Source organism: Oncorhynchus masou, chromosome 26 (genome assembly GCF_036934945.1).
Source record: "Oncorhynchus masou masou isolate Uvic2021 chromosome 26, UVic_Omas_1.1, whole genome shotgun sequence".
NCBI lineage: Eukaryota > Metazoa > Chordata > Actinopteri > Salmoniformes > Salmonidae > Oncorhynchus > Oncorhynchus masou.
The window spans coordinates 9,532,399-9,550,292 of NC_088237.1; the positions used below are offsets into that span (position 1 = coordinate 9,532,399).

General features: G+C 43.6%; 1 protein-coding gene across 1 annotated transcript in view; it reads left to right on the top strand.

Moving 5' to 3' along the window:
- The window catches only part of LOC135514760 (synapsin-3-like), a 134,360-nt gene that overhangs the window by 133 nt on the left and 116,333 nt on the right, over positions 1–17,894 (top strand). The window contains exon 2 of the mRNA XM_064938327.1: positions 6,079–6,488. Coding sequence (XP_064794399.1) covers positions 6,109–6,488 — 380 coding nt within the window. The 5' untranslated portion in view covers positions 6,079–6,108. The remainder of the gene's footprint in view (positions 1–6,078; positions 6,489–17,894) is intronic.

Below are 17,894 nucleotides of genomic sequence, written 5' to 3' on the forward strand. Positions count from 1 at the left end.
GACATATTGATGCTGCCCGTAATTCAATGTGTTGTCTGTGTGCATGTATTATTTATTTTTGTTATCGCCAAGTCATTCTCGGTCCACCGCTCTCAGCCGATTATTCAACATACAAATGAAACGGTTATTTTGGGCACATTAGCGTATTACAGCCGCTGATTATATTCATTTGCGCAGGCGAATTAGCGCGTTGTGGTCAGGGCTGTTTGCATGCTATATGGGGTGGTCGGTGGCGATGTGCGGCAATGATCTGTTCATGAATATCTTCTGATTTATTGATTGGTTTGGGGTGAAAAGGGAATTCCCGCATGCAGCTAGGAATCCATTAGTCAGTTTTGTTTTATATTTAGTGAATCCTAACCCTCTGCATCAACATACTTGGAATTTGGCATTTTTATATACATCAATTACGTATACCCAAATGATGCTATTTTATTGCAGAGCGAGTGAACGCACTTGTTGAAAATGCCACATTTCCTGTCCCCCGTCCCCTCCCCCTTCAAATTGATAGGAAACGAGTTTGTTTATCATCATGCCATCATACAGTATGTCTATTAGGCTACCGAAGGCTGTATGGCCATGCATATATCTTTTATCGATAGAATCCTATCCATGTTCATTTTAGAGATGTCTAAAGATGCTGTCATTGCTGGTTTAACTCAACGTTGTGCAAGTGCTGTCAGTCTGTGACTGAGGAGATAGCTAGTGATCTTTGGCCAGTATCCTCTCTGCCAGTGTTCACCCTTGATACTTGAGTCAGTCTAAGAATCCAAAATGATGCAGTAAACATAGAAATGCGGATGCATAGTCCTTGTTGCAAAGCCAAACCTGTTGGGTACCCGCCCCTGGCACCATAGTGGCAGACTGATGGGCCATCTGCAGTGAGAGGCAATCTGAGTTTCACACCTGTCATGTCTTTGTGGCTGAGAGGTGATGAAAATGACATGCCTCTGATTGACCCTCTTGTCCTGCTGAGCCACTGCCTTATTCACTGCCGCCAGGCCAAGGCTGCACGCATGGACAGGCCCGATCCAGCCCATTCCAAAACATGCTGTGCAAACACGTCATGGACAAGACAGAAGACCACAGAGCAAGGAACATTAAGCTGTTAATGACGTCATCCATTTCTGTGCCTCAGCTGTATTTTATACACATGCAGAAATCCCAGTCCATGAAAAACACATGGAAAAGCCTTTAGTCAAGGAGATAACTGTTGATGTGGATTTAGGTTTAAAAATATAATTATCCTCTTCTGCCTCCTAACTCTGCAGGACTGGTTGCTTATGATGAAGTGGTGAGGGATTGGCTAAGCGGTTTGTGCCCTTGGTTGTGTAGCCCTGGCACTGTAGTGGAATGCTGATAGGCCATCTAAGGTTGCCACCCTCTGTGGCTGGGAGGTGATTTGAATAATGCCCCAGGCCTGCCCTGGGTGAATCAGGCTAGCGTTGATTGCATTTGGTTTGGAAGCAGGCTGCCTCCCGGGCGTGAGCCAGTGGCCTTTTTTGGCTGACGGCTAAGTGATATAGGTTGGAGTAATCACTTGGAGTAATGAGTAATGTTGTTCTACCTCAAAAAGCACAAGTGGATTTCAACACCCACCATCTCAGATGGTTCTGAAATAGTTTCTGTAGTTATTTAAGTAAGCAAGTCAGTTAATAACAAATTCTTATTGACAATGATGGCCTAGGAATAGTGGGTTAACTGCCTTGTTCAAGGGCCTGAACAACAGATTTTCACCCTGTCAGCTCTGGGATTAAATCCACCAATCTTTCGGTTACTGGCCCAACGCTCTAACCACTAGGCTACCTGAAACCAATAAGATAAACAGTATATTGTTGAAAGATTATTTGAACTCTGACAAATTAAGCTAATTGATAGTGCCACAATTGGCTATTTACATTTAAAAGATTAATGTAATATTCATTACATGTTGTACCCAACATCCGATTTGGACCAAACCTCTTTTTAGTAATGATTTATTTGAGAAATACAAATAAATGGTTAAAAGCCACCCACAGACCTCTCAAATCTCACACCAAGCCCACCCCAAAGGCCAGTTCTCTGTGTTTAACAAGTAGTATGGCGGTGTGGCTTGGAGTATTGTTTATTCACACTACTATTCTCAGTGAATTTGGTGATGAGGTTTTCCCCTTTTCAGAGAAATTAGGCCACTGTGTTCTTGGTGACCTTCAATGCTGCAGAAATGTTTTGGTACCCTTCCCCAGCTCTGTGCTTCGACACAATCCTGTCTCAGAGATCTATGGAAAATTCCTTCGACCTTGCCTTGCTCTGACATGCACTGTCAACTGTGGGACCTTATATAGACACATGTGTGCCTTTCCAGATCATGTCCAATCATTTGAATTTACCACAGGTGGACTCCAATCAAGTTGCAGAAACATCTCAAGGATGATCAATGGAAACAGGATGCACCTGAGCTCAATTTTGAGTCTCATAGCAAAGGGTCTGAATACTTATGTAAATATATATATATATTTATAAATACATTTGCAAGAATTAAAAAAAAAAATTGTTCACTTTGTCATTATGGGGTATTGTGTGTAGATTTATGAGGAAATGTTTTATTTAATACATTTTAGAAAAAGGCTGTAATGTAACAAAATGTGGAAAAAGTCAAAGGGTCTGAATGCTTTCCCGAATGCACTGTATCCTCCTCTGTTTCCTTATTTTCATGGTTACTAATGATGAGGAGGTAAGATTATTTGTTGAGAAGACGTTCATGTGGTATGTGACAGCAGTCTGTGTAGATATAGAGATTTGATTATAACATTTGTGGCACTAGTGAGAATAAAACACAGCCGACTCTTCATTGGTAACTGTATCGCATGCCATGTGGTTGATGTATCGCGATGACTCACACACACTGTATGTCTTCACACTCATCTGATACTGTGCCAAGTTTCTTTTAGACTAGTAGTAAAAAAAGGAACTGGTTGCTAAGCGACTGCCGTGTCAGTTATATCGCTAAGTACTAGGGGACCAGAATCGTGTGCTACGTGTGGGTCGGGTATGAGATGTGCACGTGTATTTAAAAAAGAAAAGAAAAAGAAAGTAGGATGAGCTATTAATATAAAGCTGAATTGTAGAGGGAGGACCCAAACCCCATTGTGTCGTTATGTTCTTGCTTTTTTGATTGCTTTTAGATGTGCTACTGTTCATTTGTTATTTATGGTATTCTTCACATATGTTGTTACAGGCAATGCAATTCCCATACAACTGTTATTCTCAGTGCTTGGGCTCTTTCAAGTTCCCAGTCAGCTGTAATTCCAACTCACCATCGTGATTTCCCTTCATTTAAGTAAAGACCCTATGTAAACGCTCCATATCCAGGCTGTATCACATCCGGGCCGTGATTGGGAGTCCCATAGGGCGGCGTACAATTGGCCCGGCGTCGTCCGGGTTTGGCCCGGGGTAGGCCGCCATTGTACATAAGAATTTGTTCTTAACTGACTTGCCTCGTTAAATAAAGGTTAAAAAGAAAGAAAAAAATATTTCATGACAATTCCCTGACCTCAGACACATCGACCGCCATGAATAATACATACTCTGTAATGCTGCTAACACCCTATATGCACGGCGGAAGGGAGACACTCAAGCTCCCTCTGCTCACTGCATGTTCTTTAATATGGAAAATATTCTCTACCACACACTTGAAAGCAAGACGATGGACTTTTCTAGGCTCAGTTAGTAGTTACATATCCACATCCCTTCACATACAAACTCTGCCAGAACACCTCGGGGCTATTTCTGTGAGTCATCATGATAATCACCTATATATTGTGCTGAGGGTATGAGGGCACTATTCCTCTTCAGCAGTGCTACACATCATTCTTCTATGATACTCTCTCAAAAAAGGTCACAGAGTTTCCCATCCACCCCTGGCACCCCCTTTACCCATGGTCCGAGGTCCTCTTGGGCTTCCCTTCGCCTGACCCTGGTGCCAGCAACCCTATTATCGTCACCATGCATCAACACAGTCCCACCACGGTCTTTAACATCGCCTTAGTCTAGCATTACCCTGCTGTATCCATTAATTACAGAGGAGAGACTACCGTTACTGCCTTCCATAGCGCAATGCAAGCCATTGCTGCCTGCCTTGGTGCAGTACCAGTCAAGGATCTATTTGTCATTTAAGAGGCTAAGAGAGAGGGGATCAGTTGGGGCTCTGGGGGGGTTGATTGTTAGATTTTTGGTAGGGCAAGACTCGGGATCTCTAAATGTGTGCCGTCTCTCCTTTCACCTCTCCACTCTTACTGATAACCCCTTATTGCTAATGTCGACTCATCAGGTTGGGAGTGACGGGGGGGCAGATTTTATAAGCCTCATTTCCTGCAGGGGCTTGTTGAAACTGTCTCTGTTGTCTTTATTCAAGAGAGAAAGGGTTTGCCCCTAAGGCTTTAATAGCACCCGATACTAAATGTGCAGAGGGATGAGAGGGAAGCTGGTTTAAGGCTGGTTTAAGGATGGTGAGTAAGTGGGGGAATGCACAAGTAGTGGCATAAAGATAGGGATTTTCCCCTGCCTCTAGTGGCGATTGATGGATCTCTAAGGATGGGCTCTAACTGTTTCAGCACCACAAAGAGTGGACAGCTCCCTGAGTAAAGAAATCTCTGTGTTGTTAACACTTTACAAGAAATTGCACAATGTTAATTTTCAATGCTTCAGTATTAATTGTATTCAGTATTTTCCTTTAAGTCCCTGCAAAGTCAATGGCCGAGCTAAACATGTTCTTTGACACAGTTTGAAAAATGAATAAACATATGTCCTTTGAGGGTCATGTTCTCTATCATATTCTGCTACTGCAGCTATATAGTAACATATTCTACATGTCGTGTGCAGGCAAGTTTCTATTGAACATTTCATGTTAAATTCTTTGTAATGTATTTTATGCCCCCGAGAGTGCCGTGCAGTCTGGAAGGCTGTCTGTGGTGTGAGCTAGTGCCTTTTTATAAAATTGATGTTTTGATTTCCCACAGTGCCTTTTCATATCCCTTTTCCGCAATCCTCTCTCTTCTTATTTACCCACACAATCCAATTCTGTATCAATCAGCGTCTGATAGTCAGCAAACCCATCCCACAAAATGCCTTATCTCTCCCACCCAGCCCCCTTCTTTCACTATAGATTAAAATATTCATGAGGCTTATTCAAAGTGTCATAACTCAAGCTTTCACTCTAATCAGCACGCCTCTACATTGTCCTCTTAGTCAGTGCAGCTGATCTGAGTGACGTTCTTCTATATCAAGCCCAGTATCACACTACCTCCGCTCTGTATGCAAAGCGGATTGTTAGCACTTTGATGGTTAGACTCAAAATGCATTAAGGCAGCTAGAGTCTCCTTAAACCAGGTTTGAATTGCGAATCCCTCTCCTTACATCTTTCCTGACATGAGGCTGCTCCATATACTAGTACTATACCAACTGTTTAATATGCAGATAGAGTCGATGGTTAGATTTAAAAACCATGAGGTGATTGAGTGACTCCTAGTAGGCTTGTATCAAGGCCCTCAAGTCGATCCCACCTAGAATACCCCGTTTAACAAGAGCCTATTAGTTCAAAATGCAAAGCCATTGTTTAGATTCAGATTCAAAATGCATTAGGTGTGTTTGACTAGGTTTGTGAATGTGAATCCCCCCGGCCTCTCCCAGCCTGCCACTTCCTGTGCCTAAGGCAATTGCTCATCTATATGCATGTTTCTGAGGCTGCCACTGTGGTTCCAACAGGGTTGCGCAATCCTACTTTCCTTCTTCATGAATGATTGGTGGCTGGCTGGCTGCGTTTTATAGCCCAGTGTGTTCCTATGAGAGCTAAGCTGACATCAATGCTGCACCAATGATGCTGCCTACTGCTCCATACTCCTTCTGTTCCAAATGCATTTTTATATGAGAAGCGTTGGTTTTCACATTTACAGTAGCATATAACATTTGAGTGTTGTATTGTGCCCGAGGGAACAGAAATTATTGTTATTATTATTATTGTTACAAATGTATCATTATTATTATTATTTCTCTCTCCCTTCCTTTGTCCCTCTCGGATCTCACTGTCTACCCCTCGTCCAGCTGGCCTGACCGACCGACCCACCAGTCAGCATGAACTACCTACGCAGGCGTCTGTCTGACAGCAGCTTTGTGGCCAACCTCCCCAACGGCTACATGATGGACCTGCAGAGTGGGCCTCGCCCTACCCCGCCCTCCTCCACCTCCAATCCCGCCTCCCCAGCTACGGAGAGGCGAACTCCCCCCAGCCTGCCACCACAGGCCCCGGCTTCAAGCTCGGCCCCGGCCCCGGCCCCCGGGGGTTTCCTCAGCTCCTTCTCCAGCGTGGTGAAGACCGCCCAGTTGGCACAGAACGCAGCAGCAGCAGCCAAGGCTTCAGCGGCGGTGGCAGAAGCTGCACCAGCAGCGCCCGCCAAACCTGTCATACGGAAGCCCAAGATTCTACTGGTCATCGACGATCTGCACACAGACTGGTATGTTTCTCTCCCATGAAAGTGACCACTACATCAGTATATTACACAAGCCTAGGCTATGTCGCCAGTAATACTTGATATCACAGTAAAGTAAAAACAACCTATTTGAATTCAGATGAAATGCACTGTGCTCAAGCAGTGTTTCACATACCCTCTGTCCACTTGGACAGCACATGGAATTTACCAGAAAATAGCTAGTCTATTCTTGTATGCAGCATTAGTCATACTAATAAAGTGAAACCAATTCAGAAAGGGAACTGCTGAGATGGCACCAATTAGATGCAAGTAACAATCATGCATTGCATTGGAGGTCTATTTAAACCCCTGGAGTTGATGTCTGCGCCTCCGTGGCAATCGAAGTAGCAAAATAAAACATCCCCATAAAGTTAAAGCGATATCTGTTTTGTTGCGTCTAAATCCATCGTCGTTGTCGCACTTGCGCATCTGCGGTGAATTGTGACAGCGCTAGAGCAGTGTTTGTCAGACCATCCCAAATTATTTTATTTTTTTTCTTCATAAAATTGTCTGTAGCGTCCGAACGGTTTGGACTATAAAACCATTGTTATTTTGCTCTATGACCCCTACAAGTGTCTTGGGCTGTCCTGACTTCAGACAAGTGCCATCTGCCTTCTATCTGTAGCTTCCAAACAGCTTGGGCTACACACTAATATGAAAAAGGTGGAAAGGTGGGACTCTCACAAACATGTACACTACCGTTCAAACGTTTGGGTCACTTAGAAATATCCTTGTTTTTGAAAGAAAAGCACTTTTTTTGTCCATTAAAATAACATCGAATTGATCAGAAATACAGTGTAGTCGCCTCTTCACTGTTGACGTTGAGATTGGTGTTTTGCGGGTACTGTGAGGCGTCTATTTCTCAAACTAGACACTCTAATGTACTTGTCCTCTTGCTCAGTGCACCGGGGCCTCCCACTCCTCTTTCTATTCTGGTTAGGGCCAGTTTGCACTGTTCTGTGAAGGAAGTGATACACAGCGTTGTACGAGATCTTAAGTTCTTGGCAATTTCTCGCATGGAATAGCCATCATTTCTCAGAACAAGAATAGACGGACGAGTTTTAGAAGAAAAGTCTTTGTTTTTGGCCATTTTGAGCCTGTAAGAAGGTCAGTTTTATTGCTTCTTTAATCAGGACAACAGTTTTCAGCTGTGCTAACATAATTGAAAAAGAGTTTTCTAATGATCAATTAGCCTTTTAAAATTATCAACTTGGATTAGCTAATACAACGTGCTATTGGAACACAGGAGTGATGGTTGCTGATAATGGGCCTCTGAATGTAGATATTCCATTAAAAATCAGCTGTTTCCAGCTACAATAGTCATTTACAACATTAACAATGTCTATACTTGTCAGGCATAGGTGTATAGGTGGCAGGGAAGTCAGGCACAGGAGAGTCAAACAGAGTGTAAAATGGAGTCTTTTAATAAAGTCCACGTAACATGCTCCATAACACTAAAAGGTACATACATAAACAAACATGGGTACGAGGACCCGACGCGCACCTATACAACATAAAACTACACTGACAATAAAACAATCTCTGACAAAGACATGAGGGGAAACAGAGGGTTAAATACACAACAGGTAATGAATGGGATTGAAAACAGGTGTGTGGGAAGACAAGACAAAACCAATGGAAAATGAAAAATGGATCAATGATGGCTAGAAGACCGGTGATGTTGAACGCCGAGCACCGCCCGAACAAGGAGAGGCAACGACTTCGGGAGAAGTCGTGACAATACTGTATTTCCGGTCAATTGTAGGTCTACTCAGACAGTAAGGTCTACTCAGACAGAAAAAAAAGAAGAGGTTAAATACAAGTATGTTTCCTGATCTTTCTTATATCTCGCAGATATAGGACAGACACTTCAGAACAAACTTCCTTTTGATTTTTTGGGGGGACAATCTGTTGTTCCAAGTAGTGAATCTGTTATTTAATGCGATTGTATTGGCTAATAGCAGTAAGCCCAAACATATTTTTAATCAAATTCTTTTGGGGTATTTTTTTGGGATACTTCAAGGAGTCTTAAAATTTTTAACCAAATAGCAAAGTGATCCTTGGTATAACCTTCTTAAAACAATTCCGTATAGCTTAGTAGAACCATCCTCCACTGGCTGAGACTCTTATGGGTTAAGTTTGACTAGAATATCTCTCCCTCCGAACTTGGCTGCTGCCCTTAGCTCTCCATTAAGATTCTACAGGGAGGCCTGACTGGTCTTGGAATTATTACTAAGTCATGTCCCAGCAGACTATGCTGTTAAAAGTCTGTGTGCAGGACATTTTTTCTTCTTCTTTCCCTTTAAAGGCCATCTGGGATCCCAAAATGTCTCATTCCCTTTCCTCTTATTGTGTAGCTGTAATTAAGCCGTGCAGCAGAAGCCCTTCAGTATCTACTGTAGATCCTCTAGGCTGAGTCAATCACTCTCAGCTGTCTAAGGAGCTCCCTGCAGCTTTATACAGTACACTCTGCCTATGGCAACTCGCCAGTGTTTTTTGATATTTTGCCCACTGTATAATTATTTGTAGGAGATGACCAGATGACCTTGACACATGTTACTGAGTATGTATTACAGAGCTTTTTTGACATGTAGTTTGAGTAAGAAAAAAAAAATCACCTTTATTTAACCAGGTAGGCTAGTTGAGAACATGTTCTCATTTACAACTGTGACCTGGCCAAGATAAAGCAAAGAAGTGTGACACACACAACAACACAGAGTTCATGGAATAAACAAACATACAGTCAATAACACAATATAAAAAAAGAAATCCTATATACGGTTTGTGCAAATGGCATAAGGAGGTAAGGCAATAAATAGGCCATAGTAGCAGAGTAATTACAATTTAGCAAATTAACACTGGAGTGATAGATGAGCAGATGATGTGCATGTAGAAATACTGGTGTGCAAAAGTGCAGAAAAGTAAATAAAAACAGTATGGGGTAGGTAGAATAGGTGGGCTATTTACAGATGGGCTATGTACAGCTGCAGCGATCGGTTAGCTGCTCAGTTAGCTGATGTTTAAAGTTAGTGAGGGAAATAAAAGTCTCCAGCTTCAGTGATTTTTGCAAATCGTTCCAGTTATTTGGGAGCAGAGAACTGGAAGGAAAGGCAGCAAAAGGAGGTGTTGGCTTTAGGGGTGACCAGCGAAATATACCTGCTGGAGCGCGTGCTATGGGTGTGTGTTGTTATCATGACCAGTGAGCTGAGATAAGGCAGAGTTTTACATAGCATAGACTTATAGATGACCTGGAGCCAGTGGGTCTGGCTACGAATATGTAGCGAGGGCCAGCCGACTAGTGCATACAGGTCGCAGTGGTGGGTGGTATAAGGGGCTTTGGTGGCCAAACAGATAGCACTGTGATAGACTGCATCCAGTTTGCTGAGTAGAGTATTGGAAGCTATTTTGTAAATGACATCGCCAAAGTCGAGGATAGATAGGATAGTCAGTTTTATTAGGGTATGTTTGGCAGCATGAGTGAAGGATGCTTTATTGTGAAATAGGAAGCCGATTCTAGATTTAATTTTGGATTGGAGATGTTTAATGAGTCTGGAAGGAGAGCTTACAGTCTAACCAGACACCTAGGTATTTGTAGTTGTCCACATATTCTAGGTCGGAACCGTCCAGAGTAGTGATGCTGGACGGGCGGGCAGGTGCGGGCAGCAATCGGTTGAAGAGCATGCATTTAGTTTTACTTGCATTTAAGAGCAGTTGGAGGCCACGGAAGGAGTTTGTATGGCATTGAAGCTCGTTTGGAGGTTAGTTAACACAGTGTCCAAAGAAGAGCCAGATGTATACAGAATGGTATCGTCTGCGTAGAGGTGGATCAGGGAATCACCCGCAGCAAGAGCAACATCATTGATATATACAGAGAAGAGAGTCGGCCCGAGAGTTGAACCCTGTGGTACCCCCATAGAGACTACCAGAGGTCAGGACAACAGGCCCTCAGATTTGACACACTGAACTCCGTCTGAGAAGTAGTTGGTGAACCAGGCGAAGCATTAATTTGAGAAACAAAGGCTGTTGAGTCTGCCGATAAGAATACGGTGATTGACAGATTCGAAGGCCTTGGCCAGGTCGATGAAGATGGCTGCACAGTATTGTCTTTTATCGATGGCGGTTATGATATCGTTTAGTACCTTGAGCGTGGCTGATGTGCACCCGTGACCAGCTCGGAATCCGGATTGCACAGCGGTGAATGTACGGTGGGATTCGAAATTGTTGGTGATTTGTTTATTAACTTGGCTTTCATAGACTTTAGAAAGGCAGGGCAGGATGGATATAGCTCTATAACAGTTTGGGTCTAGAGTGTCACCCCCTTTGAAGAGGGGGATGACCGCGGCAGCTTTCCAATCTTTGGGGATCTTGGACGATACGAAAGAGAGATTGAACAGACTGGTAATAGGGGTTGCTAAAATAGCGGCGGATATTTTTAGAAAGAGAGGGTCCAGATTGTCTAGCCCAGCTGATTTGTACAGGTCCAGGTTTGCAGCTCTTTCAGAACATCTGCTATCTGGATTTGGGTGAAGGAGAAGCTGGTGGGGCTTAGGCGGGTAGCTGCGGGGGGTTTGGAGCTGTTGGCCGGGGCTGGGGTAGCCAGGAGGCAAGCATAGCCAGCCGTAGAGAAATGCTTATTTAAATCCTCGATTATCGTGGATTTATCGGTTGTGACAGTGTTACCTAGCCTCAGTGCAGTGGGCAGCTGGGAGGAGGTGCTATTATTCTCCATGGAATTTACAGTGTCCCACAACATTTTGGAGTTAGAGCTACAGGATGCAAATTTCCTTTTGAAAAAGCAAGTCTTCGCCTTCCTGACTGACTGCATGTATTGATTCCTGACTTCCCTGAAAAGTTGCATATTGCGGGGACTATTCGGTGCTGGGGCAGTCCGCCACAGGATGTTTTTGTGCTGGTCGAGGGCAGTCAGGTCTGAAGTGAACCAAGGGCTGTATCTGTTCTTAGGTCTACATTTTTTGAAAGGGGCATGCTTATTTAAGATGGTGAGGAAATTACTTTTAAAGAACGACCATGAGGTCGACGGGATGAGGTCAATATCCTTCCACACTAGCATATGGGCCAGGTCCATTAGAAAGGCCTGCTCGCAGAAGTGTTTTAGGGAGCGTTTGACAGTGATGAGGGGTGGCCGTTTGACCGCGGACCCATAGCGGATGCAGGCAATGAGGCAGTCATCGCTGAGATCCTAAGTGAAAACAGCAGAGGTGTATTTGGAGGGCAAGTTGGTCAGGATAATATCTATGAGGGTGCCCATGTTTACGGATTTAGGGTTGTACCTGGTGGGTTCCTTGATGATTTGTGTGAGAATTTGGGCCTCTAGCTTAGATTGTAGGACTGCCGGGTTGTTAAGCATATCCCAGTTTAGGTCACCTAACAGAACAAACTCTGAAGATAGATGGGGGGGGGCAATCAATTCACATATGGTGTCCAGGGCACCGCTGGGAGCTGAGGGGGGGTCTATAACAGGCGGCAACAGTGAGAGACTTATTTCTGGAGAGATTCATTTTTAAAATTAGAAGCTTGAACTGTTTGGGCATAGCCTGCAAAGTTCTGTCATACTTTCCAGGTCTATCTCTGGAGTAGATTGCAACTCCTCCCCCTTTGGCAGTTCTATCTTGACGGAAAATGTTGTAGGTGGGTATGGAAATCTCAGAACTTTTGGTGGCCTTCCTAAGCCAGGATTCAGACACGACAAGGCATCAGGGTTGGCGGAGTGTTGCTAAAGCAGTGAGTAAAATAAACTTAGGGTGGAGATTTCTGATGTTAACATGCATGAAACCAAGGCTTTTTCGGGTACAGAAGTCAATAAATGAGAGTGCCTGGGGACACGCAGGGCCTGGGTTAACCTCCGCATCACCCGAGGAACAGAGGAGGAGTAGGATGTGGTTACGGATAAAGGCTATCAAAACTGGTCGTCTAGTGCGTCGGGGACAGAGAATAAAAGGAGTAGATTTCTGGGTGTGGTAGAATAGATTCAGGGCATAATGTACAGACAGGGGTATGGTGGGGTGCGGGCACAGTGGAGGTGAACCCAAGCACTGAGTGATGATAAGAGAGGTTGCATCTCTGGATGCGCTAGTTATCCTGGGAGAGGTCACCTCGTGTTTGGTAGGTGGGACAAAGAAGGTATCTGAGGCATGTTCAGTGGGACTAGGGGCTCCGCATTAAACTAAAACAATGATAACTATCCATGGCAACAGTATACACGGCATATTGACATTTGAGAGAGACATAAAGCGAGGCATAAAGCAATCACAGGTGTTGATTGAGAGAGCTAATTAAGACAATAACGGGTAAGACAACAACAGCTAATCAGCTAAAACAACAATAACAGGTAAAATGGCGATGAATGGGCAGAGAGGGTCGGTTAACAACACACAGGGCCTGAATTCGAGGCTGGGGCCGACAGATAAACAAAAAATAAACAAAACGGAGTACAGTGATTAATGAACAGTCCAGCAAGCATCAGCTATGTAGCCAAGTGATTATAGGGTCCAGTGAACAGCAATAGATGGAACAGGGAAGCCGCGGGGTAGTCATTACTACGCTAGCATACGGGAGACACAGCATTTAAAGTTAGCAGGCCGGGGTTAGTAGAAGCGTCTTGAGGGCACAGCGGATAGACTTCCGTCGGCAGACCAGTCTTGGTGGTACGGCAGGGTGTCATGTCGACAAAGGGTCTAGGCCAGATGACGAAAGAGGTATTGTAGTTGTAGTAATTTCGTTTGCTAGCCGGGAGATGCGCCTGGCTCGTGGCTAAATGGTGTTAGCTTCGGGGCAGGGCCGTTAACCACTATAGCCACTCGGTAGCAGCTAGCTAGCAGCGATGAGCCGATGCAAAGGTCCAGAGCTTACGGCAAGGATCCGGTAGAGTAGTGGATTCTAGCCGTGTTGGGGTAGATTCCGGGAGGCATCAACTGTGTAGCCGAGTGATCACTGAGTAGACCGGGAGGTGGGCCTGGCTCAGAGCTAGCTTCAGGGCTGGGTCACTCGGTGGCAGCTAGCTAGCTGTGATGATCAGGAGTAATGGTCCAGGGCTTACGGCAGGAATCCTGCGTTGTAGTGGAGAAAACAGTCCGATACTGGCAGGCTGGAAAGTATTATCCAGGCTAAAAAAAACATCTGGTGCCTGTGCGGAAGGTAAAGGCCGCTAGCAGTGGCTGACAATGACTAAATAGCTAGTAGCTAATTAGCTGGTTAGCTTCTGAGTTGCAACCAGACTGAAGAAAAAAACTGTGCATTTGTTAATGAGGCATGTTCAGATTCAGTTTGACAGCATCTTTTTCATAATAGTATGAATGTTTCATAGGTCTTCTGTGCCGACATGGGCCAAACATAAAAACAAAGACAAACATACTGGATACAATATCAAAAGAAATGTGGTTAAGCATCTCCAATGAAAGTTGGTCTTGACCTAGTTATACACGGTGCAGCAGACGTCCCTCGTATGTACAGTGTAGTGGACCTTTGTGTTCATATCCGTTTGCCCAGACACCGTATCCATTTTAAGCTTAGGTCTATAAGTGAACATATTAAGGGCATACTAAGTACATGCTGTCAGTGAGAACTTGAGTGAATCCTTTACCAAACATACCATTAGGTTTGTGTGTATTGTATCCACCATGCAGTATTCCCTTTAATTGTTAGTGATGTGTGGTAATGGTTGGTAAAAGGCTGTAATAAATATAGGTCTTAAAAAAGTGTTTTTATGCATAGTGTTTGATATAAACAGCATTGGGATATTACCATATGAAAACTGAGGTGTTTCATTTTTGGCCACACTGAGGCACTGTAGTCCACTTGCCACAAGATCACAACCTACTTGAGTGCTGATGTGTTTCTCCACATTCACTGCATCTCTGTGTAGAGTAACACTGAGTTATGAACAGCAGGTGGCGCTAGCTGATAACCTACTGGAAAACTCTGATTGAATCTGTACCTGTGCTGAGCATTGCTCCCTGGGTTACCTCTGACCATTCAATACCACCCGTGAACACCTATATGGTCTGCCACCACAATACAGATCTGTTCAAGTGGCACATACATGGCCTTGTTCTGTTGTAATTTCAAACACATGGGGATTAACTTTGTTTACTCAGTATAGAGTGAGCAGTGCACCATCAAAGATTGAGCTTTGTGGTAGCAGCATGGCCCCTTTCATGTAGACCTACACACTTGGTGTAATTTGTCCCTTGAGGCTCTTCTCTTTTTTATCATCATCTCTTTATATGACTGTAATTCAGTACAATAGACTTGCCAGATTGACAATAACTATATGAGTTGGCAAGAGAGCACAAACACATCTGAGACCAGGCTACCAAGTCAAAGGTGGAGTAAGAGTGGAGAATAGCAGCAGCTCAACCTTTTAACTACTGAGCAATACCCCTGCGAGAGAAGTACAACTCGTAAAAGCCTTTAAATGCCAAATATTTGGCTGCTGCTTTGGCAACGGGTCTGTATCATGGTGCCGATTTCTTCCCCCTCCTTAAGACAATGTGTACGAATGTGCATTTAGGCATGCTAGTTTTCTCTCTTCAGTTTAATGTGTGGATGAATTGATGGCCGTGTAGTGCTACTACAGATGTCAGTTCTCTGTGAACCCTCCTGCTACCGTCTGTCTGTCTGCATGTCTCCATTCTATTCCATGCACTTGGCTGGCGTTGTAGGGGAAACTGAAAGCTCCAGAAGTGTTTGAATGGGCCTCCATTACCACATTAGTTTCTGATAGTCATTTTGCAGACACTTTAACAGGGTCCAGTGGAATTGGGTCAACACCCTTCTGTCAGCTACCACAATATATGCATCAGTAGGTGTTCAGGTGGCATTGCAAACAGGGTTCAAATGAAAACGATGTAAACGTTTTCTCATGTTGAATAAGACATATCTCTTTATTTTAGAGGAGGACACTTGCTAGGGATGCTATGGAAAACGTGATCAAACCTCTTAAGATAAAGTAGTAGATCATGGCTTTAGGTGAAATCTAGGGCATTAAATCCGTGACTCCCATCTGAAAGTCTGCAAGATACAGTAGTTCATGTAAAGTTCACTTTCTGGCTGCCTAAGGTTTCCAATAGTCCTCAGATGCTTTGTTTTTTTACTGCATCTCCATAAATCAACATTGATCCCATCTCCCGGCACTTTTATTGTTGCTACAGTTGCCAACACAAGTATATTATCTGGAGCAAAAACTATTATAGACAACACAAACCGATAGCTTGGAGAAGGTTGCCCCGGACCTCAGGCGAATGGCCATAAGATAAATAACCACAATAAAACCTTATGATGACCGTCATCCATTCCCACCAGGGAACCAAAAAAAGAGCTGCATTTGTAATTCAGGATCAATGTTTGTCTGATGGGAGGCCACAAACGGGTGCACCGTTTCGTTTCAAACTCCCAGGTTTCATTTGTAGACACAATGGAACTATTGAAATTGGTCAATATTTTTCTGCTTTGTCTCTGTCGGTACCTCTGCAATAATCTGGTTTGGATGTGCTTTAATTCCAGGTTAATTCCTTATCAAGATGAGTTATTAATAACACCATTTGACCTATATTCAAGCCTTGGGATCATGTGGTGTAATACAGACATTGAAACTCGAAAGCTTTAGTGATCCATGATTACCCAAATATCTTAACCAAGTATGAGAATTTAAATTTTTTTTATGATGCATTGATAGACGGTGTTAGGTTCTAATTATCAGAGTAAGAACTTGACGGACACAATGAAAGCTTAAACCAAATGTATTCTTCCCAAAGGATCGAACAGCTGAACAGACAAAGACATGGTTACAATAGTGGTGGTATATGTACCCCACTTTGGGTGGAGTCTCCTCCTTCTCGGTAAACGTAGCATCTTTATTGCTAGGCCGGAAATAAAATTATACGGGCAATAAATTTTTCCTTCTCCCTAAACGTGATCTGACCTCGACCTCCTTCGTCACTAATCCATGACTCTCTTCATCAGTGCCTGCCACACAATTGTTTCCCCTACACTCAGTACATTCCAAGCTTAATTGCACCCACCATACACCTTCCTCCTACAGATAACCATTAACTTCTGGTGTAGACGCTCTAAACCATAGCACTCAATATTTCAATAGAATACCTTATACAGTGCCTTGCGAAAGTATTCGGCCCCCTTGAACTTTGCGACCTTTTGCCACATTTCAGGCTTCAAACATACAGATATAAAACTGTGTTTTTTTGTGAAGAATCAACAACAAGTGGGACACAATCATGAAGTAGAACAACATTTATTGGATATTTCAAACTTTTTTAACAAATCAAAAACTGAAAAATTGGGCGTGCAAAATTATTCAGCCCCTTTACTTTCAGTGCAGCAAACTCTCTCCAGAAGTTCAGTGAGGATCTCTGAATGATCCAATGTTGACCTAAATGACTAATGATGATAAATACAATCCACCTGTGTGTAATCAAGTCTCCGTATAAATGCACCTGCACTGTGATAGTCTCAGAGGTCCGTTAAAAGCGCAGAGAGCATCATGAATAACAAGGAACACACCAGGCAGGTCCGAGATACTGTTGTGAAGAAGTTTAAAGCCGGATTTGGATACAACAAGATTTCCCAAGCTTTAAACATCCCAAGGAGCACTGTGCAAGCGATAATATTGAAATGGAAGGAGTATCAGACCACTGCAAATCTATCAAGACCTGGCCGTCCCTCTAAACTTTCAGCTCATACCAGGAGAAGACTGATCAGAGATGCAGCCAAGAGGCCCATGATCACTCTGGATGAACTGCAGAGATCTACAGCTGAGGTGGGAGACTCTGTCCATAGGACAACAATCAGTCATATATTGCACAAATCTGGCATTTATGGAAGAGTGGCAAGAAGAAAGCCATTTCTTAAAGATATCCATAAAAAGTGTTGTTTAAAGTTTGCCACAAGCCACCTGGGAGACACACCAAACATGTGGAAGACGGTGCTCTGGTCAGATGAACCCAAAATTGAACTTTTTGGCAACAATGCAAAACGTTATGTTTGGCGTAAAAGCAACACAGCTCATCACCCTGAACACATCATCCCCACTGTCAAACATGGTGGTGGCAGCATCATGGTTTGGGCCTGCTTTTCTTCAGCAGGGACAGGGAAGATGGTTAAAATTGATGGGAAGATGGATGGAGCCAAATACAGGACCAATCTGGAAGAAAACCTGATGGAGTCTGCAAAAGACCTGAGACTGGGACGGAGATTTGTCTTCCAACAAGACAATGATCCAAAACATAAAGCAAAATCTACAATGGAATGGTTAAAAAATAAACATATCCAGGTGTTAGAATGGCCAAGTCAAAGTCCAGACCTGAATCCAATCGAGAATCTGTGGAAAGAACTGAAAACTGCTGTTCACAAATG